The sequence below is a fragment of the Panthera onca genome, chromosome C1, assembly GCF_046562875.1.
Source record: "Panthera onca isolate mPanOnc1 chromosome C1, mPanOnc1 haplotype 2, whole genome shotgun sequence".
NCBI classification, from domain to species: domain Eukaryota; kingdom Metazoa; phylum Chordata; class Mammalia; order Carnivora; family Felidae; genus Panthera; species Panthera onca.
In genome coordinates, this window is record NC_138346.1 from 3395071 (window position 1) to 3417411 (window position 22341).

Here is a 22341-nt window from a genome sequence, read left to right on the forward strand (position 1 = left end):
CAAAACTAAAGCAGCTGTCCTGATATCACTGCTGAGTCCTGAAGAATTTCCTGCCTCGGCGATTTTAAGGGAGCCGCAAAGAAGGCCCTTTGTTCCAGAGGCACAGAGGGAACGGCAGCCGCCCTGGGAGAGACCCCGCGGTGGGTCAAGGGCCCTGTCCGGGGACTGGAGTCCCTAGGCGGGGTGCCCGTGGCAGAATCCCCAGCACTGGCCGGGGACACACGTATTCTGTGTCCTTTGCTTAACACACCGGGCCACTCCCCACTTGGCAGGGCTGGGGACCCCTCCTCGGAACTGGCCAGTGGGCCCTCTGTGCCCAGCGCAGGGTCAGCACGGCGGGGAGGGATTCCCCAGGGAGGCGGGCCGGGGAGACCGCGTGTGCTGAGGCGACCCAGATGGCATTTATAAATCCACACGCTTCGGGGCAGGCACAGGAGGGGCGCCTGGACGGGTATGAGGGTGAGGTTGGTTCTCTGATGAAAGATCATGGAAGTTGCTACACCTGTTTCTCTGACATCTTTCCTGTGAACACCGTGATGCCTCAGAGCCCAAGGGGGGCAGCGGACAGGGCTCCCAGCCTCCCAAAGCCACCAGCAGTTTTTGTCTTGGGGGGTGGGGGGGCGGAAATCCCACATGCGGGGACTTTAAAACCAACCAGTTTCTACTTGAGTTCCTCATGTTGGAGATTCTTCTCCTTCTCTGTTCCGCTCTTTCTCTCCCTCCCCAAAACCCACAGGAACCTCTCTGGAAATGAGAGTTTCTGATGACACATTTTCCCATGTTCTCTGTAGCTCCCCAAATTAGATTATCTTCCCAGTTAATGCTCTAAATTACATTTCCACTGGCAGACCGGGCCTGCAGTTTAATGAGCTGGCCCCTGGGAATCACGGGCTGGGCCCGCCCTGCGGAGCCCATCTGCCCTGAGTGGGCCTGGTGCGGGGACAGGTCAGACACCAGGGGAGCCTGAAAAATCCCGAGCATCTCCAAACAAAGGACTCAGGAGCAGCCCCAAGCCAAGCTCCCACTGGAGGAGCGGGGGTCGGCGTCCGGGGTCATGGACCCATTTACGTGCAGAACCATGCTGGACAGCCCTGGTCCCAGGTCAGCTCCATGCTGAAACAAAGCAGACCCACAATTCCACAGCAGGTCACTGTCCTCTTATTGGAGTGTGGCCTGAGTGCTCTTGTGAGCCCTTCGCTTTTTCTTAAGAAGTTTCTATCTCTGAGCCAAGAGGCACAGTGCTGCTGAGAAGTACTTTGGAAATAACCCAGTGTTTCCATCTAAGGTCCTAAGTGAAGCAGGGTTGAGGTGGATCTGGGAGCCTGGGAGCCAGAGCACCAGCCAGCACGAGCCGGCCCCCCGTGTGCCCGCAGGGGACCTTCTCCACGTCTCTCTAGACCCTGCATGCTGGGGAAGCCTGCCTCTCTCGCATTTGTCACCTGGTGGGAAGGCACGTGTCCTCGGCAGCTGCTTTAAACCCTGACTTCAGAGTAGAATCCAGAACTTCCCTCTGCCGGATCACAGTCACCTGCGGGCCCAGCCCAGTTGCTACGACAGCCATGACCTCAGGCAGCAGGCACTGGGGACCTCTGGCCTCCTGACTTTAGGGGTGTCCACCCCCAGCTTTAGGCTGGGCCTGGATCCCAGGCCCAGAGACCGCCCGGTTCTGCCGCTTTGATCCCACCGACATCGCCAGCTGCGCTTGGCTGAGGGAGGGGTCTTTCCCAGCACCTGCCCCTTTGTCCCACACCTGCCTGGCCTGCAGCCCTCCAGCCTGGGCTGGGAGAATTCCCTGGGACCAGCCTGTCGTCTGGCTCTCCGCCTGTGGGCCCTCCACCTCGGGGTCCTGCTCGTCTGCTGGCCACTGTGTTTCTTCATGCTGATGGCTCTCCGGCCCGTACATGCAGCTCTCCCACTCCCGGCCGTGCCCGGTCTTCTCTCTGGGTCCTTCCTCTCATCTCCACCCAATCATTCGGACAAGCCTGCCTGCCCCAGACCTCTGCGGCTCCAGGGGACTCTGGAAAGTCTGCCCTTGGCTCGAGAACCAGACTTGGTGTCCCACTGCAGAAGGACCTCACCAGGTCCCCTGGATGCTGGCAGGGGCTCAGATGGCCACGAAAGGCCGTCATTCACCCGCTCCCCCCGCCCACTTCTGTGAAGACAGAGCATCGCCACACCACCCTTGAGAACCAGGAGTGGGCCATCTTGTGCCCCTGGGGAGAGTCAAGAGCTGAGACTCCGGACCCCAAGAGACCTTGCCAGCTGTGACCCTGGGCAGACAGAGTGGGGATTACAAGTGTTCTGCTCTCCCGCGGCTGCTGCTTACTTCCGTGAGACGACACGTGTTAACCGATTAACACGGCGCCCAGCACACCGTAGCTGCTTAACAAACACTAGCTGTAACAATGTGGTAAGTGAGCAGTCGGTAGGCAGTGAAGTCCCATTGGCGGTTCTGGAGAAGAAACTGATGTCGCACAGGCAGGCAATAGGAAGAAGGTTTGACACGGACTGTTTATGAAGGTGCAAAGCGTAGAGGGGCATTACATAGAACAAAGTGGCATCTCCACTCACTGGGGGCAAAGGCGGGCTCACTAATAAACGGGACAACTGGGCAGCTCATCTGGAGAAAGACAGAATTCGCTTGTGGTTCGCCGCAGAATACAGTCCAGATGGGTCAGCGACTGAAGAGAAAACACGGGGGATTCCTCTCGAACCTCAGTGTGGGGAAAGGCTTCCCAGCCGTGACTCAGACCCAGGGGTGATAAAACACTGACGCACACAGCTGGATGGGAACAAGATGACGGGGCAGCAGCGACATGGGAAACAGAGTCAGAAGACAGCTAACAGGCGGGGAGAACACATCTCACGTGTGTTGCAGACAACGGTCCTAATGTCTCTTCTAACATAGAGAACTCTTCAGGGGCGCCCGGCTGGCTCTTGGTCTTGGGGTCGTGAGTTCGAGCCCCACGCTGGGCATAGAATTTACTTAAAAGTAAATCCATTTAATAAAATAAAATAATTCTTTACAAAGGACCAGAAACTGGGAAAGGACACGAACAAGCATTCACAGAAAAGATCGATGAACGGCCCTTAAACTTCCAGAAGGTGAACTCGTCGCTGGAGGAAGGCGACAGCGTCTCTCGCGGATCGGGTGGGGAGGACGCAGGCCTGACCACGCAGGGCGCCGGCCGGTGGCGGGGAAGCTCCCTCACACACCGCCAGTGGGGACGCCGAGGCCACAGCCCCTCTGGGGGGACACGGGCAGTGCCTCCCAAAACGTGCTCTTGCCTCGGACCCCGTGGTTCTGATGCCAGGCGGCCACCCTGGAGGTACAGCTCCAGCAGCAAGAAGGTGCAGGTGCTCGAGACTGTGCCCTTCCACGCTATCTGAAATCGGAAAATACCGGGGACACCAAACGCCTCTCCACAGGAAAGTGCTTGGAAGACGAGGCGAGGCGGGGCGCCCGGGCGGCTTCGTCGGTTGAGCGTCTGACTCTCGCTCTCGGCCCAGGTCACCATCTCACGGCTCGTGGGTTCGAGCCCCGCGTCGGGCTCTGCGCTGACAGTGCAGAGTCTGCTTGGGATTCTCTCTCTCCCTCTCTGTCTGCCCCTCCCCAACTCGTGCATGCACGCCCTCTCTCTCAAAATATTATCCAGCTGTAAAAATGAGTGAGGGAGTTCTCCATGCACTGGTAAGAATTAATTTCCAGTATACGCTGTTAGGTTAAAAAGAAAAAAAAGGAAACAAAACCAAAGTGCAAAAAGAATATCTATGGTAAAATACACTCCACGTAAGAAAGGATGCGAGAGAAAAATTCGTATACCGGCTGACCTGTGCAAAAGAAATACAAGGAGGGCGCAGAAACGAGAGAGACTGGTCGCCCACGGGGAGTGGGTGGCGGTGGGTGGGCGTAATGGGCCAGAGTCTGGATGAGGGGAGACGACGCTTCTCTGAACCCACCTTTGAGAACAGCTGTGACACAAAGCACAGTGTGACGGTCGGTTTTGTGTCAGCCTGGCCGGGGGACACCCCCTGGTTATTCAATCTCACACCAATCTGGCCATTGCTGGGGAATTTCGGAGACCTGCTTCCCATGCATTGGCTTTAAGGAGGTCATCCCTGATAATGTGGGGGGGCCTCATCCGGTCAGTTGAAAGGCCTTACATTGGGGCAAGTTAAGAAACTCTGACCCCCCAGGGCTACAGCATCAGTTGTGCTGGCCTGGCCTGCAGATTTTGGACTTGCCAGACCCTCCCCCCTCCCCAGTCACATAAACCATAAACCGATTCCTTGAAATCAATACTGTTATTACAGTAACAATATATAAATATCGTTGTTATTCAGCCTTCCCCCCACGGAGGCTCCAGGAGACCTCACCCATGTTTTCTCTCAGGGCTTGTAAGGTCTCCCTGGTTACACATGAATTCCTGACATGAGAGAGAGAGAGAGAGAGAGAGAGAGAGAGAGAGAGAGTGTGTGTGTGTGTGTATCTTGGCTTCTAAACGACATTCTTTTTTCTTTTTAACAAGTTCCATAGTTTGGGGTTTTTTTTAAACTTTTTAAAATGTTTTTATTTATTATTTTTGGGAGACAGAGACAGAGCACGAGTGGGGGAGGGGCAGAGAGAGAGGGAGACACAGAATCCGAAGCAGGCTCCAGGCTCCGAGCTGTCAGCACGGAGCCCGACGCGGGGCTCAAACCCACTGACTGTGAGATCATGACCTGAGCTGAAGTTGATGCTTAACTGCCTGAGCCACCCAGGCACCCCTAAATGACATTCTTTTTTTTTTTTCACATTTATTTATTTTTGAAAGACAGAGCACAAATCGGGGAGGGGCAGAGAGAGAATGAGACAGAATCCGAAGCCGGCTCCAGACTCTGAGCTGTTGGCACAGAGCCCAACGCGGGGCTCGAACTCACAAACCGTGAGATCATGACCCGAGCCGAAGTTGGGCGTTCAACCGACTGAGCCCCCCAGGCGCCCCTAAACAACATTCTTTAATAAAAGAAACCAGGGCTTCCTTGAAGAAACCGCTGCTTCTGGGGAGTGGGGAAGGGGGCAGAAAACGTATACGATGATCCTGGAAAATCTTGGGGTACCAGAAAGTAAGGAGGTGCTCAAAGAAGGATGGGCAGGAGGGTGCGTCAGAAGGACACAAAAGCCAGTCTGATGTTGCTCCAAAGGCCTCGCTGGGACCATTTAAGGCCCCTTGTGCTTACCTCGGACCCACCCGGATAATCCGGGATAATCTCCCCAAAGTCACCTGGTCAGCAACCTTAGTTCCATCTGTAATCTACTTCCCCTTTGCCATGTGACGTTGTGTGTACTAGGTTCCAGGGACTAGGACTCGGACCTCTCTCCAGGCTCTTATCTTGCTGACCACAGACCCAGGCCAGCAGGCCTCAGCTGACGTGCTGACATACCGTTCCCATGAGACCTTCTGCTTCCAGCTCCCTCAAAGATCTTGATTTTCTTTTTAAACAAAAGAATGTCCTGGGGCGCCCGGATGGCTCCGTCGGTTAAGTGTCTGACTCTTGATCTCAGCTCAGGTCATGATCTCACAGTTTGTGAGTTCAAGCCCTGTGTTGGGCTGTGTGCTGACAGTGTGGAGCCTGCTTGGGACTCTCTCTCTCTCTGCCCCTTCCCTGTTTGCTCTCTATCTCTAAATAGATAGATAGATAGATAGATAGATAGATAGATAGATAGATAAATAGATAAAATAAACAGATAGATAAATAGATAAATAGATAAATAGATAGATAGATAATAGATAAGTAGATAAATAAATAGATAAATAAATAAACTTAAAATGTCCTAGCAACGTCACCCTCAGCCCTGCCTCTATTCCCTTTTTGTTTTACCCCGCGGCTCGAAGGATGGAAAACTTTCTTTGGCCTGACTGATCGTTACTCCCATCTGTATCCAGAGAGCTACTGGGGACTGCCTGTGGTGGCTCCCATTTCTAAGACCACGTCACCCCTGCTTCTTTGGGAACACCACTGGCATTACCCCATCGGCTGCTGAGCCACCCGTGTGCAGGCCATCCGTACCAATCCATGGTCACTTACTCAAGATAAGCGGGGAGACTGCTTTTCTTTGGGGACCCCACTGTGTCCTCCCTGAATTGTATTAACGTGCCATCTTTAATTTAAACACAAATCCCTCTGCTGAGGCAGAAGACCAGTTAGCCTAAAGCACAGGCTGTTCTGATGCTAGCACCTGCCTCCTCCATCATGCTCAAGTTCTGGCTCCTGGTCCAGAACACCAAGAGCCTAGGCCCCCGGTGGGGAGAGCCCCCGACCCCACTGAGGAATGCCTGGGGCCCTGGATAAACCCAGCGAGGCGGGAAGAAGGGCCCTTTGGCAGGAAAACCGAAGTCACAAAGGGGAAGGGGCTAATTGTCAGCTGTCTTCGGTGGGGGTTCACAGGTCATGAAGCGTCGATGAAGCTCGGAGCCCCAAACAGGGTGGGAATAACAGCCTCAGCCTGACCACGGGGACCGAGGGAACCAGCGGAGCCGTCCCTGCAAGCTGGGGCTCCTGCCACCGAGACTCAGCCCCCGGCCACTAGACGGTGCTCTCTGTTGTCCCCCGCATGCCTGCACGTGGATGGGCCACGAGCGTCTCAGCTAGACATGGCCCAGACGGAACCCTCCCTCCCGGAGCTCCCTCTGTACAAGGCCCACCATCCGTCCCGGCCCCGGGGTCATTGTGGACACGGCCTCCTCCCGCCCCCACTCGCTTATCGCTGGCGCCCTCCTTCGCCCACGGCCACATTCCACCACCATAGACTTTGGCGAAGAACCCCTCACCGCGGCCGCGAGCGGGCTCCCTGCACCAGACCCTGTGGCTCCCGCCCCAGCCACGTCCCTCCCGCCAGGGGCCACACGACACTCACTTGACGGTCTCACCCCAGTCGCACCACAGCGTCTTCCCGATGGCCTCCATGTCCACCTGGAACTGGGTGAGGCAGAGCTCCTGGAGGAGAGCGCCAGAGTTGGCGTCCTGGCAGGCCGTGGCCAAGAGGAGGTGATGCACTGCAACGAAGGGCCCAGGGGACTGTCAGCCTCTCTGGGACCCACCCACCCTCCCCTGCCTTCCCTGTACACCCTCCCCCGCCTCCCCCCCACCACACACCCTCCCCTGCCTTCCCTGCACACCCTCCCCTGCCTACCCCCCCATACCCTCCCCTGCCTCCCCCACCCACCGCATACCCTCCCCTGCTTTCCCCCTCACCCTCCCCCGCCTCCCCCCACCACACACCCTCCCCTGCCTTCCCTGCACACCCTCCCCTGCCTACCCCCCCATACCCTCCCCTGCCTCCCCCACCCATCGCACACCCTCCCCTGCTTTCCCCCTCACCCTCCCCCGCCTCCCCCCCACCACACACCCTCCCCTGCCTTCCCTGCACACCCTCCCCTGCCTACCCCCCCGTACCCTCCCCTGCCTCCCCTACCCACCGCACACCCTCCCCTGCTTTCCCCCTCACCCTCCCCCGCCTCCCCCCCACCACACACCCTCCCCTGCCTTCCCTGCACACCCTCCCCTGCCTACCCCCCCATACTCTCCCCTGCCTTCCCTTCCCACTCTCCCCTGCCTCCCCCCTACACCCTCCCCTGCCTACCCCCCCATACCCTCCCCTGCCTCCCCCACCCACCACACACCCTCCCCTGCTTCCCCCTCACCCTCCCCTGCCTCCCCCCCACCGCACACCCTCCCCTGCCTTCCCTGCACACCCTCCCCTGCCTACCCCCTCACCCTCCCCTGTCTCCCCCCCCACCACACACCCTCCCCTGCCTTCCCTGCACACCCTCCCCTGCCTACCCCCTCACCCTTCCCTGTCTCCCCCCCACCACACACCCTCCCCTGCCTTCCCTATACACCCTCCCCTGCCTACCCCCCCATACCCTCCCCTGCCTCCCCCCCCACTGCACACCCTCCCCTGCCTTCCTGCACACCCTCCCCTGCCTCCCCCTCCCCCTCCCCTGCCTCCCCCTCCCCCTCAGCTGACCACGGGGACCGAGGGAACTAGGTTCCAGGTTCCAGATCCTAGGTTCCCTGCCTTCCCCCTCCCCCTCCCCTCCCTCCCCCCCCACACCGCACACCCTCACCTGCTTCCCCCCACACACCGCACACCCTCCCCTGCCTCCCCCCCATACCCTCCCCTGCCTCCCCCGCCACATCCTCCCCTGTCTTCCCTGCACACCCATCCCAGAACCCGCTTCCACATAATCCCTGGAGAGGGAGCCTGTGGCTCATCCATCACCGCAGAACCCAGCAAGGTCCCTGCCTGCTGACAGTGGGTCTGACGGCGCCTCCCAGTGCTCCGTGGGGACGAGGCCAGGACTGACCGTCACAAGCAGCACCGGGCCTGGGTCTGATGCTCATGCACCACTCCATCCCTCGCACCAACCCCTGATGCAGTTCCCCACACCCCCACTTCATACATGTGCAAACTGAGGACCCCGGGACCAGACACGGGCTCCTCCCCTCAATGCCACCAGGCCTCTGGCCTACGTGGGCCAGAATATGGGGTCCAGGCTGCAGCCCTTGGTCCCAGGAACAGCCTACAGGCTGCAAGGAGCTCCCTGCTCCCATCCCCTATGTCTGGATGCTCACCAGTTACAAACCAGGCTGACAAACTGTGATGTGAAATGTGTTTTACCCTCCCGCTTAATAAATATGAGCTCGAAAGTAAAAAGTTAAGGGAATGCACTGCCCAGATCAAAATTCCCTCGTCCCCCCTGAGCCCACAACTGGCTCTGGTGGCTGCTGGGCAGGTGGGGAAGACTGTCCCCCAGGTCCCCACCCCTAGGCCTCCCTCCTCTTCCTCTCCACGCTGGACATCTGCTTTCTCTGCCTCCCTAGGAAACAGTGCAGGGCCAGGGTGGGAGGTCCTTCACATTCCCTCTTTGAGGCCCAGCCCACCTACTGCCCCCCAGGCAATGTTGGCCCTCTGCCCACAGGGCACCCCAGCCCCACCCCTACCATCACGGCTTTGCCAAATCCCTGGATGGAGACCGCAGCTGGGAACCCAGGGTTGTACCAGGAATTCTTGGACTCCTTGCTGGGCCTCATGGACATGTGTGGACACTCAGCTGACCCTTGCAGCCCATAAGGCCGCAGGCGGGAGGAAGAGCTCACCCGAGGAGAGGCTGGCAGCCCTCAGGGCAGGTACACTGGGTATGGAGTTCTGGGGTCCCTGACTCTGAAACATGGCCTAGAAGGGGGTGTGTACTTGAGTGGGCTCACCCCACGGCCCCTCAGACACCTGCCCCCTCTGCCTCCGTCTTCCAAGAATAAAATGCAAAGGAAACGGTCCTCTGGCCTCTACAATGCACAGCACTGCCCAAGCTCTTCACACCCACAGATATCTTGGAGGCAGGTCCTACTGTGATCATCAACTTACTAGACGGGAAACTGAGGCTTTGGGGCTCAGAAGCAGGCCTAAGGACCCAGCACCAGAAGAGGTGTAGGTTTGACTGAACTCAGCTAATGCCCAGTCCCAAGGTGTTGGGGACTAGGCAGGAAGCTGGGCAATATGGTGGAGGGCCTGACCTCTCTTTCACTGCAGACCTGGAGGAGAGGGCAGAAGATGAAGACAGGTGTTGGGGGTCATAGATGGGGGTCATGACAGCAGGCTGTGAAGTGCCATTTCAGACTGCAGCTTCAGGGGGCTCAATGGAGAGTTCCTGGATGGGTGTGTGGGTACATTGGTGGGTGGACAGACGAATGGATGGATGGGTGGGTGGATGCACAGGTGGGTGGATGGATGAGTAGATGATTGGTTGGATGGATGGACATATGGCTGGGAGGGTGGATGGATGGATGAGTGGGTGGATGGATGAATGGATGTATGGGTGGGTGGGTGGGTGCATAGATGGATGATTGGATGGACAGATGGGTGGGAAGCTAGATGGGTGGGTGGATGGACAGGTGGTGAGTGGATGGGTGGCTGGATATACGGATGGATGGATGGATGGATGGATGGACGAATGGATGGGTGGGTGGATGGATGGATGAGTGGGTGGATGGGTAGATGATTGGATGGACAGATGGGTGGGTAGATGGATGGAGTGGGTGGATGGACAGGTGGGTGGGTGGATGGATGAGTGGGTGGATAGATGAATGGCTGGCTGGCTGGCTGGGTGGGTGGGTAGACGGACGGATGGATGGATGGATGGATGGATGGATGGATGGTGGATAGATGGATGGATGAATGGCTGGGTGCATGGACTAATGGATGCGTGGATGGGTAGATAGATGAATGGATGCATGGGTGGGTGGGTGCATAGATGGATGATTGGATGGACAGATGGGTGGGAAGCTAGATGGGTGGATGGATGGACAGGTGGTGAGTGGATGGGTGGGTGGGTGGGTGGACAGACAGTTGAATGGATGGATGGATAGATGGATGAATGGATGGGTGGGTGGATGGATGGATGATTGGATGGACAGATGAGTGAGTAGATGGATGGGGTGGGTGGATGGACAGGTGGTGAGTGGATGGGTGGGTGGGTGGGTGCACAGACAGTTGAATGGATGGATGGATGGATGGATGGATGGATGGGTGGGTAGGTGGATAGATAGGACCCAGCCCACAGCTGTGCTAGAATGGAGTGTTGAATGGGAAGCTGAAGCCCTGGGCAGAGGTGACAGCCGACTCACAAAGTAAGGTGTCAAACTGGGAGAGGAAGAGGTAAAGAACAGTCTTGGCTGAGGTAACAGAGCTGACTGGCAGCCTTAAACATGAGTGAAGAGGAGACTGACACTGAAGAGCTGGAGGGCAGGCCAGCCGTGGAGGCCACCTGGGAGCACTGACAGCAATGCCCTGAAGTCCCCTCGGGTGTGACCTCCCCTGGCCCTCCCAGAGTCCCGGGTACCGGGAGGCTGGTCAGGGCCTGTGTTCCTGGAAGAGAGGCCAGGATGTCTCAAAGTGGGCAAGAGCTATCCCCTCAAGGCAGCGAGAGCTCTCGGGAAGGGGACAGGTGTCCAGCCACAAGTGTGCACCCACATACACAGCGCCCCTGCAGAGTCAGAGACTCAGGGTCAGGGGAGGACTGTGGTCAGAGGGGACTGATATCCTGTGGGTCCCAGGAAGAGATACGGCAAGGCGCCCCCAGCGGCGTCCACGGGCTCCACGCTCTTTCAGAGGGTTCATCTGAAGACCCCCGAGCCCCCACCGATTCCGCCAGAACGTGAGACGGGCGTGAGAGAGAGAACTCAGCCACTGAACTAATTACGTGACAGGCCCCAGGCTGCACACATCACAGGGTGGGTCAAAGCTGACAAAGCGACATTCCAGAGCAGCGAAAGAAAAATTAAACCCAAACAAAACACACAACAAACCCCACGAAGGCGGAGGTAGAGGGGAGGCCAGGCAGCAGAAGTCTGAGCCGCGGCCATCCTTGTGCCCGCTTCCTGGAGGGCGTCCCATGGGCAGGGTCTCACCAGGGTGGGCAGGACACCCCAGAAGGCTCCTGGGGTGTTAGCCGGAGAAGCTGGGGAGTAAGGTCGGCGGGCAGGGTCGGGGTAAAAGGATGGCACGTGGGGAAAACTCCTTGGAGGGTCTCCTGAGGACAGGACCCACGTGCGGGCCAGGCGAGGCCTCCCTCGATGCTCTGGGAAGGAGGGCCCCCCTGCCAGGGTGCGTGGCAGTGGAGGCCGGGAGGCCACAGCATGTCCCTGGGGCTCTCTGGGAGCCCTCAGGAGTCCTGCCCTCAGGAGCCCCCCACCCCTCTGTTCCTGCCACTTCCCAACAGCCCCGGTGGGTGCCCCATGGATCCCACGCGAGCACGGCGAGGGTACCCCTGAGAAAGCCCACCGGCCGTGGACAGAGAGGTGCTGGGGACTCACAGGGAGCTCAGGGGTGCTAGGACACCGGCTTCCAGAAGGAATTCCAAGCTGCCCATCCAGCCTCATTCCAAGAATCACCCCTCTGTCCCCAGCCCTCACTGCCCCCAGCACCTTGCTTATCTCCCCACTGGGAACAGACGCCTTTCCCCAAGCGTGGCCTGTCCATGGCTGTGGCCTCCTCCTCCTCCGAGAGGTCCCAGCTGTCCCCAGCCGTTCCCCTGGCCACTTCCTCAGCCTCATTTGGGGGCTGGAGCAGCACTGTTTTCTCAGAACAGTATCTGCGGCCCCGCCTCTCCCACCCTCTCTGACGTGCGTGCACGTTAACATCTGTCCTCTGTCGTTGGGACAGTGACACTGGCTGACCAGAGGGTCAGCGGGTGTTCTGTGTGAGAGGGGAGCTAGGGCGCTTCCATCGTGGGCTCCCCTCCTGTGCAGGAAGGGTCAGATTCAGGGCAAAGATGAACGTGCTTCTCGGTCAGGACGCTCGGCCACGGGTGACAGAAACCCCCAGGGGCTCCTGGGAGCACCCGAGGAATCGGGGACAGAGACACAGGACGGAGGGGCTTCACTGACTGAGCTGCCCAGGTGCCTGGTTTAAGGTGTCTTTCTTTCTTCTCTCTTTTAATGTTTATTTATTTTGAGAGAGAGAGAGAGAGAGGAAGAGAGAGAATCCCAAGCAGGCTCCGTGATGTCAGCGCAGAGCCCGACAGGAGGCTCGAACCCACAAACCTGGGCCGAGTCAGGACGCTTGACCCACTGAGCCACCCAGGCACCCCTTTTTCTTAAACAAGCCTCATGGGGTTTCTTTCCTTGGAGAGAGAGTACCTTACCATTTTAAAACTGACTAAAACTGCCAGAAGTTTTAAACCCCGCTGTTTGGGGCCAGATGGGTTCTGTTCCTGTGTGGTTGCGAACGAAATCACTCGTAACTCTGTCTTTAAAAGGCCGTGTGCGGAGGCCGTGAGCAGATAGCATTCCGTCCTCGGCGTGTCAGGACAGCAGCCTTCCCTGGCATGTGCGTCCGTCAAGAATTAGGTGTCCTTTTAGGGAGAATTCCAAGAACGAGCTCCCTCTCTCCACAGCGGAAAACGCCCCTGACCTGAGCAGCAATGGTGGCCACACAAGGGCAGCGGGACCCTCAGGCAAGGTGACCGGGGGCCGGAAAGACAGGGAGGCCGGGCTCCCCTGGGGGACCCTGGGCTTCAGGGCTGCAGGACAGGTGCACTGAGAGACCTTTAATATTAGGTTTTCCAACGAGACACAAGGGGCCCAGGATGTGAACCCCATATGTCCCATTTTACGGGTCCCTGGTCTGTGCCTGCGGATCTGGCAGGAAGGGCCCATCCTGCTCTGGCTGATTTCCTATTTGCAGAGGGAGAACCCGAGAGCCCACGCCGTCCTCCAGAGCTGCAGTCGGGGGGCGGCTGGGGTGAAGGGTGGGGGAGGGGCAGCTGCAGGGAGGCCTTCCTGCAGGGTGAGGCTGGAGGCTGAAGTGCAGACCCCCCAGAGGTGCCCGTGAGTGGGGGAAGGGGGAGTGCAGCCTGCGAGCCTCCAGAGACCCCAGACAGAGGAGGCCTCGCTTGGGGCCCCGGGCAGGCTTCTTCACCTCTTGGGCCTCAGTTTCTCTGTGTGTGAAATGGGCACCTCCTGCACCAGGTGGGCTAATGCTTTCCAGAGGACGTGTTTTCATGGAAGCGAGCCCACTTCAAAATGAACAGCCCACCTTGGTGGGGTTTTCGACATGAGCCTCCCTTGGCAACTCACAGGACACTGGAGGCCTGAACCCAATGGTCTGTAGGGGTGACGGTGGGGAAGGACATGGGAGGCGCAGGAGGGGGAGGCTGGGAGGGCCAGGACGCTTTCAGGGGCTCACTGTCTTGAGTCCACACACAGGTATACACGTATGTCCGAACCTTCCAAATTGTGCACTTCAAACATACTCAGTTTACTCTAGGTCAGTTACACCTCAGTGCAACTATTTAAAAATGGTAAGTGCAGGGGTGCCGGGTGGCTCAGTTAAGTGTCCCACTCTCGATCTCGGCTCAGGTCATGATCTCACGGTTTGTGAGATCGAGCCCCAGGTCAGGCTCCATGCTGACGACTCGCTGTCTCTCTCTCTCTCTCTCTCTCTCTGTCAAAATAAGCGAATAAACTTAAAAAACAGTTTAAAAATCCCACAAAAACATACGATTGGTAAAATGTTACCTCTTTGCTCTTTCCAGATCTTCTAATCACCGTCGGGAAGATCCTCACTCCGCGGGCCCCCGCTACAGTGGTGCCAGCAGGGAGAGCCACCCACTTCCCCAGGATACCCCCTCGGGAGCCAAATCCCCAGGACGCTACATGCCTGGCCTGTCCCCGAGTGCCCCAGGGAATGACGTACTCGGAACTCGGTTTGAACACGCTGCCCTCATCCGTCAGCCTATTCTGACAAACGAAAACAAAAACCAAGATGACAACCCACCGAAAAAGAGGTTAAACCTCTCGTGTGTCCAGTAAAAACTCCCTACTCGGGCGTCAAGGCCCCGCGAGCCATCCCTTCCTGGCTGCCCAGTGCACAGCCCTCCTCTGACCCCGGGGCGGCTGCCAGGAGGACCCGGTCCTGAGCCGAATGCAGGAGCTCGGGGCCTGCACCTCCCTGAACACGGTGTCCACCTGCAGCGGCTTCTGGGGAGTTTGGGGGCTGACGGCACGGAAAGCGTAGGTGTGAATGCACTGGGACACCTCGCACTCCTTGCCGGTGACGGCCCGCTTCCCTTCTCAGGCCTCTTCTGGCTTCTAGAAAGCTCAGAGTGGCTTGGGTCTTAGGAGATGGTCTTCTCGTCTCTCCTTTTAAATACTGTTGCTTTCACCTCTTGTAGAGGGTGCTGGTGCTGGGGACACGATACCATGTCACATTTGGGCGCCTGAGGATATCTGTGTCTCCGCCAAGAGCCACCATCTGTATTTTTTTTGGAAGCAAGCTGGGCATCATGGGTAGAAAGAAGGCCCGGCTCTAGGTCTGTTACGCACCACTTCCAGAAGTGCTTCTCCTCCCACGGCTCACGCTGGGGACGCCCGCCCAGGGCGGCGACAACCACGCCTCAAGTGGCCAAGTCCTGTCCTAAGCCCTCTACAGGCATCGGTCTAGTTAATCCTTGCAAGTAACCAGTACGGCAGGTTTTCTCGTTCTCTCATTTAACAGATGGAGACAGTGGGGGCTCAGAGAGGTTAAGAGACCTGCCCAGAGTCACACAGCCCAGGAGTGGTGCAGCCAGGAGGCAATCCCTGACTTGCTCCTCTCAGAACACCTGGGAGAGACAGTGAGGCCGGCCAGCTCAGTGCCAGGGACCCCCAAGGCGGCCCCAAGGCCTGTGGATGACCGACGTCCACAGGAGTTTTGAAGGGAGGCATCTCTGCAGGCCGGCTTCCTCGGGGCCATCCTCCCCATGAGCGGTCGAGAGGGGTCTTGCTCGAGCAGCAGGAGGTCCACGTGATGGATGGCCACCCAGCCACCGACAGTGATGCCTGGAGGCGTGCAGATGCTGAGGGAAGCAGGTGCAGGCCTCCCCCCCCTGCCCCCTCACTGGGAGGACCGCTCCCACAGAGGGGCACCAGCGGAGAGGTCAAGGTGAGGACAGACGGCCCAAAGGGGCCCTCGGAGTCCTGGAGGGGCCGGCACCCAGACTCAATCCCACGGCCATCACTGGCATCCTGAAGGGACTTGTGGTACCACCAGAGGAGGGCAAAAGGAATTCTGTGATTTTATAAACCAATTTTCAGAGCTCACCTGTCCAAGAAGGCTATTTGGTGTGTGTTTAATGACAACGCAGGGCACTGGCGCAGGTGTTCGATTTACAAATAAACCACAGTGCAGGGGGCTCCCTGGGGGAGGTGGTCTCAGAATGGCACCGACGGGGCGGGACCAGGAAGGCCTGGAGACAAGTGTTCTAGAGGTTGAGGTGCCCAGGCCCTGAGAGAGGAGCTCCCGGCCTCTCGGAGCACCTGCTCCTGCCTCCCTCATGGCTGGTTCCTCTGGTTCCCCCAGACCAGGCCCTTCAGTCACCAAGCCCTGTCCCCAGCGGGCAGGAGGCCCCAGTGCCAGCCCCTGTGTGGTTGCCGCGGTCCTTTCTGGCATTCCCCACGTGGTCTCTGGGCATGTCACCACTGCTGTGCTTCCCTCTGAGCACACTGACTGCCCTCCAGGGGTCCCGTCTGCCCCCCAAAAGACTCTCCATCCCCAGCAAGAGGAATCCCCAGCCCCGGCTCTTCTCTGAGAAGCCAGTCAAGGGAGAAAAGGAAAAGTCCTCTAGGCCGCAGCCCCGTTTCATTCGCCATTCAAACAGCAGTTTCTCCGATGAAGCCTTTATCAAGCAGGTTCTCTGCTTGTCACCTGACCAGGATCTCCTGGCAGACCCAGCCCACCATCCCCTTGCTCTGGCCCAGACACCCTGCCTCCCTCCCTCCTCCCCTCCCCCCCCAGAAGTGCCTGCTCTGTGCTAGACGTGGGGGCACCTGTTCACGTGTCCCCCGCATCCATGAGAAAATGGGATGCTAAAGCGGGCCCGAAACCTGACCGACACAGAATAACACCCAAAGACCGGGCAGTGGAGTCAGACAACGTCAGACTAAAAACCGATAAACCACAGTATCATCGCTGACAGAGTTAAATTCCACCTGGAAAGCAGTGACGGGCACCTTGCACCTGCCAGGATGGCTACCTTCAGAAAACCAGAAAATCACACGTGTTGGTGAGCATGTGGACAAGTTGGAACGCTTGAGCACTGCTGACGGAATGCAAAATGGTGCCCTGGCCGTGGGAACCAGGATGGCAGTTCCGGGAAAGTAAACACAGAACTACCATCTGAGCCAGCAATCCCAGGCAGACACACAAAAGACGTGAAAGCAGGGCCTCGAACAGATACGTGCACACGCGTGTTCGCAGCGGCACGACTCGTGACAGTCAGACGTCGGGAGCCACACAGGTGTCCACTAACAGATGAACAGACAAAAATGCAGCCTATCTACACTTTTTTTTTAATATTTGAGAGAGAGAGAAAGAGAGAGAGAGAGAGAACAAGTGGGAGAGGGGCAGAGAGAGAGAGGGAGACACAGAATCGGAAGCAGGCTCCAGGCTCTGAGCTGTCGGCCCAGAGCCCGACGTGGGGCTCGAACTCATGAACCGCAAGATCATGACCTGAGCCGAAGTGGGACGCTTAATTGACTGAGCCACCCAGGCGCCCTAGTTCAGCCTTGAAAAGGAAGGAAATCCTGCCACATGCTGTAGGTGGGTGAATCCCGAAGATATCAGGCTCAGTGAAACAAGCCAGCCACAAAAAGACAGTACTGTATGAGTTCACTCCTATGAAGTACACATTCCTAGGCACAGAAAGCAGATGGTGGGGGGTGGGGCACGGGGTGTTCGTGTTTATGAAGAGTCAGCGTTTAATGGCAGAGTTACAGTCTGGGAAGACGAGAAAGTTCTGGAGATGGATGATGAGGATGGTTGCCCGACAACGTGAACGTATTTTGTGCCACAGAACCTTGACACGGGTAAGGTGGTAAATTTTATGTTATGTGTATGTATTTTTTTATTTTTAAAGTTTATTTAGTTTTGAGACAGAGACAGAGCATGAATGGCGGGGGGTCAGGGAGAGAAGGAGACACAGAATCGGAAACAGGCTCCAGGCTCTGAGCGGTCAACACAGAGCCCGGTGTGGGGCTCGAACTCACAGACCGTGAGATCATGACCTGAGCCGAAGTCGGACGCTCAACCAACTGAGCCACCCAGGCACCCCTATGTTATGTATATTTTACAGCAATTAAAAATAAAAAAATAGGGGCGCCTGGGTGGCTCACTCAGTTAAGCGTCTGACTTTTGTGATCAGGTCATGATCTCGTGGTTCGTGGGTTCCAGCCCCGCATCGGGCTCTGTGCTGACAGCTCAGAGCCTGGAGCCTGATTCCAATTCTGTGTCTCCCTGTCTCTCTGCCCCTCCCCCACTCATGCTCTGTGTCTGTCTCTCAAAACATAGATGCTAGGGGCGCCTGGGTGGCGCAGTCGGTTAAGCGTCCGACTTCAGCCAGGTCACGATCTCACGGTCCATGAGTTCGAGCCCCGCGTCAGGCTCTGGGCTGATGGCTCAGAGCCTGGAGCCTGTTTCTGATTCTGTGTCTCCCTCTCTCTCTGCCCCTCCCCCGTTCATGCTATGTCTCTCTCTGTCCCAAAAATAAATAAAAAACGTTGAAAAAAAAATTTAAAAAAAAAAAAAAAACATAGATGCTAAAAAGAAATAAATAAATAAATAAATAAATAAATAAAATAAAATTAAATAAAATAAAATGGACAAAGCAATGAGTGGGATGAATGTAAGAACCAGCCACATAGATGTGACCTGCAGGGGTCACAGGCGCGAGTTCCCTATTGTCCCTCCTGGCACAGCGCACGGCGGCTCAACCAGGGAAAACGCACGGGATCACAACAGCGGTGTGAGCTTCTAGCTCTCAGCCCCTGGCAGAGCTGGAAAACTAAAATAAGTAAGGTTACCTACATAATATAGTTTCCTACGAAGACCAGAATCGACACACCAAACCTCACCCTCTTCCCGTGGGCTTATGGGCCACTTACCAAGGGAAAATTCTGTAAGGCCAGGAAGGAGCCCTGACAAACCACAGTGGTGGTCCATGACCTCAATGCAATAAGAGCAGCAATATCGGGGCAGAAACCAAAAAACCTGAGCAGTTGGGATTTTTAAAAAACTTGCTTCCAAAGAATTCAGAGGCTAAGGAGGAAACTGAAGCCAGCCACACACACGGAAAATCTAGAAAATATTAACAATGGCCACAAGACAGACACTTGGGGAAGGCGGCCAAGAGGCCAAGCAGAGAATGGACTGGACAAGTTTCAGTGCTAAGAAGAAAAGCAAACGGGTTCAGCATTTGAGGAGAAAGAACTGGTCTGCTGGGGGTGGGGCTGGGGGACAGATGACAAGAGATCACGCGTGTCCACGTCCATCAAGGAACAACGCGAAACCCTCAGTTCGAGAATCGGGCCGAAAAAGGGCACACGTCCACAGGCACAAGTAGAAAAATAAGATAATTGTCTATATCGTTACACGTTGGGTAAAACGGACAAGTTCACGGAAAATGTGAAACAGGGTCCTCGCCGTGAGAAACAGGAAACCCAGGCGGACCCATACCCATGAGGGTCTGCTCTCTTCAGCCCCGAAGGGGCTCCACCCAGATGGTTTTCTGGGTGGAAATGGGGGTCCTCAGCTCTTGGGGGATGTCTCTCGTTCGTGCCTCGCAAACTGCCCCGATACAGACGGAAAGGATGGAAGTTCTCGCCCGTCTTTTGGGAAGAGAACCCAGTGCCGCGAACGCCACGCCCCGAAGCCACCTGACCTAGCGACGAAGGAGCAAAACACAAGACGAGCAGCGGTCGGCAGACTCCTGGGGAGACCCCGTTTGTCCCAGAAAGGCTCGAGGCTCGCATGCAGACCTCCTCTCCACCTGTGCCCCCCCCTCCGTGGCGCCAGCAGCCCCCCCCCACCCCCCCCCACCCCCCCCCCCGCCACAGAGAGCTCCCAACTCCTCCCGCTGTTAGTGCGGCGGCAGTTAGCGGTTCTTCCTTCACATCAAGAAAACAGAGCTCACACATGGAAAGAAGGCTCGTTCTCCTTCCTTCCTCCCCCGCTCACCCAGCTGAGATAACATCACATAAAAAGCATCTTGCTCCCGAAGGAGAAAGACCGAAGGTTTGGGACGCTGCTGGCAGAAGAGACACCGTCCCAGCCAGTGGGGGCAGAAAACAAAGCGAAGGGGCCCCGAGACGATCTCATGACGTGTCTGAAAGAGTCAAGGGGGAGAAGGACGGCAACAAAGCCAGAAGACAGCCCTGCCAGACACCGAGGGCGGGGAGAGAGGCCAACCAACCACACCACAAACATACGAAAAGGAGCCTAGAGGACAGCAGCGGCCAGTTAGAAAATAAATAGGGGAGGGGAGCCCGTTTGCAGTAATTGCTAGGAACCCGCGGGGGAAACGGGGTCCTGCTGGAGCGGGGAGGCACTGAGTGCGGCTTCCTAACCAGCTGGTCTTGATGTGAATCCTCCCTGATCAGTCAATAAATCAGAGCAACTGCCATTCAAACCCCAATAGCCACTTAGCTAGAAAACGGGCAGACGGCCCAGGTGGACCAGAGATCTGCATATTTAAAACCAGGGCGCCCCAGAGGGAACCTGAGGTCGGCAGGCTCTCTGGCTGACCCCGGCTGACCCCTCTGTCAGGGGCCCCACGGATGCTGCCCCTGTCAAAGCGCCCAGTGGCACCCTGCAGCCACATCTGTCTCCTCTCCGTGGCCTCGACTGCTAGTCCCCGGCCAGCACCCGTCTTCATCCCTTCTGTCTGTGCTTCGCACACCTTCCCGGCTGTGATGTTACCCCAGATGTCTCCCCCGGCCGTACCTCTCTTCTGGGCCCTGCGCTTGTGTGGACACCGGCCTACCTGCCATTGTCCCTTACTGTCCAAGGGGAACGTGGCTGCTGTGACTGGGGCTCCCAGCTTCAGCAAAGAAAAATACAGGACGTCCAAGTAAATCTGAACGTCAGCTAAGCACGAGTATTTAGAAGTATGGCACGAGACAGGCTTATACTAAAACGGTCGGTCGTTTATCTGAAGTTTGAATTTAAGTGGGGGCCATGCGTCCTCCCCGCCAGCCCCGCGGTGGACCCCCACCCTCCGCCTCTGCCAGGCGCCCGGCGGCTCCCGGTGCCTCCCTGCTTCCTTGCGGCCCACACCCAAACCCACGGCGCGTCCCTCACTCCTGCCACCTCAAACCTCTGGCTGCACCCCCGTCCCGCCAGCCCTCGCCGGTCCCCTGCCTCCAACCCGCCGCAGCACAGCAGCCCACGGCTCTCCCAAACCACTTAACACGCTTCAGGCTTCCCCACTGCCCTGGGATGAAATCTGGACGGCTTACCCTGGCCCACAGGCTCGGGTCCTCCTCGAGCACCCGCCTTGCTCAAAGCCCTCCTCTCGCCACACTTCAGCCATCGAGGCTTCCGGAAAGTTCCAAGATTCAGGCCTCTGCATAACCACCCTGGGGATCTGGAGGGCTCTTCCCAAACTGCTCAGGGCTCGGGAGAAGGGCCCCCACCTCCAGCTCTACCCCCATGGCTTATGCAAAGAGCACTGTTTATGTGTTTACACGGAAGGGCTTCTCAGCCTCGGCCCCACAGACGTTGGTGCTGGGCCATTCTTGCGGGGGTGAGGGGCTGTCCAAAGCTGAACAGGGCAGCCTCCAGCAGTGGGCTACCTACTAGAACCCCTTTCCTGTCATGACACAACACGACCCACTTGAGATACAGGACACATAGGAGTTTCCAGGAGAAACGGTTTCGCTCTCCTATCCGTCCACCTACCCAGCCAGCGGCCATCTTTCCTCTGACCATCACACCCATGGAATCTTCTAGAGGCAATAAACACACACACGCACAGAGAAAGCCAACCTTGGGTATCAGTGTCACCAGGTTTCTGTTTAAGTGATTATGCCTTCTAGACCTCTTCCCTCTGTGACATGTGGTTTTGCTTCGTGATACGTGAACGGCTTGAATTCTAGTTGATCACGGGTCAGAGCATGTGACAATATGGTGGTCATCGGTATGCAATTCTTTCCCTGGGCCAATTGCTGCCTTTTGCCCTCCCAGGCACGTGTGGCTCAGGAAGACTCCTTCCTGGTGGGCCTTGCGGGCACAGGAGGTGCAGAGCCCGGCAGAGCACGGTGGGTGCTACCCAGGTCCCCCTGCACCCCAGCCCCTGTGAGTGACCCGGTGGGAAGGTGGTTGCCCACCCCAGGGGTGGTGGGAGGGGCAGCCGGGGAAGGCTTCCCAGAGGCAGGCAGACATCTGGAAGGGGGGCCGTGCAGCTGGGGGGCAGGAGGCAAGCAAGGCCAGGCGGGAGAGGTCCCAGAATCCACTGTGGGGACCGCCCACGGCAGGGAGGGCGGCATCAGAGGACCAAATAAAGGAGGCAGCGGGAGGCCTGATGAGGAACAAAGGAAGCAAGGCCTCTGTCCCCCACGGCCTGGTTGGTGCGTCTCCTGGTGGGGGTGGGGGCGCTCCCAGGGGGGTGCTTACATGCTTCAGATGATGATGGAAGTGAGGCCTTTCCGTGGCAAGGAAAATACGGAAATAAAACAATCTTGGGGGAAAAGACAAATCTTCTCCACGGACAACAATCACTTCATTATGTTAACATGAATACGCTCCTGTTTAGGTCGGGAGCCCTCCTGGGCCGCTGTGCTGACATAACCATCCTCACCGAGAGCCCGCGAGTTCTCCAGAACGTCACTCAGCGGCGGGGGTCATCCTGTCACGGAGGGAGGCAGGTCTGGTTGACGAGGCCACCTCACCGGGGGGCTCTGTGTGCGAGGGGGGGCGGGCATCCCCTCTCTCGGCATCACCTGTCTCTCTGGCATGCAGAGGCAGGCGGGCACGGGGCCTCCTCC

At 57.5% G+C, this 22341-nt stretch overlaps 1 protein-coding gene across 2 annotated transcripts in view; it reads right to left on the reverse strand.

Moving 5' to 3' along the window:
* The window catches only part of RAMP1 (receptor activity modifying protein 1), a 54806-nt gene that overhangs the window by 29059 nt on the left and 3406 nt on the right, over nt 1–22341 (reverse strand). For both annotated transcript variants that reach the window (XM_078450683.2, XM_078450684.2), the window contains exon 2: nt 6899–7037. In XM_078450683.2, coding sequence (XP_078306809.2) covers nt 6899–7037 — 139 coding nt within the window. The remainder of the gene's footprint in view (nt 1–6898; nt 7038–22341) is intronic.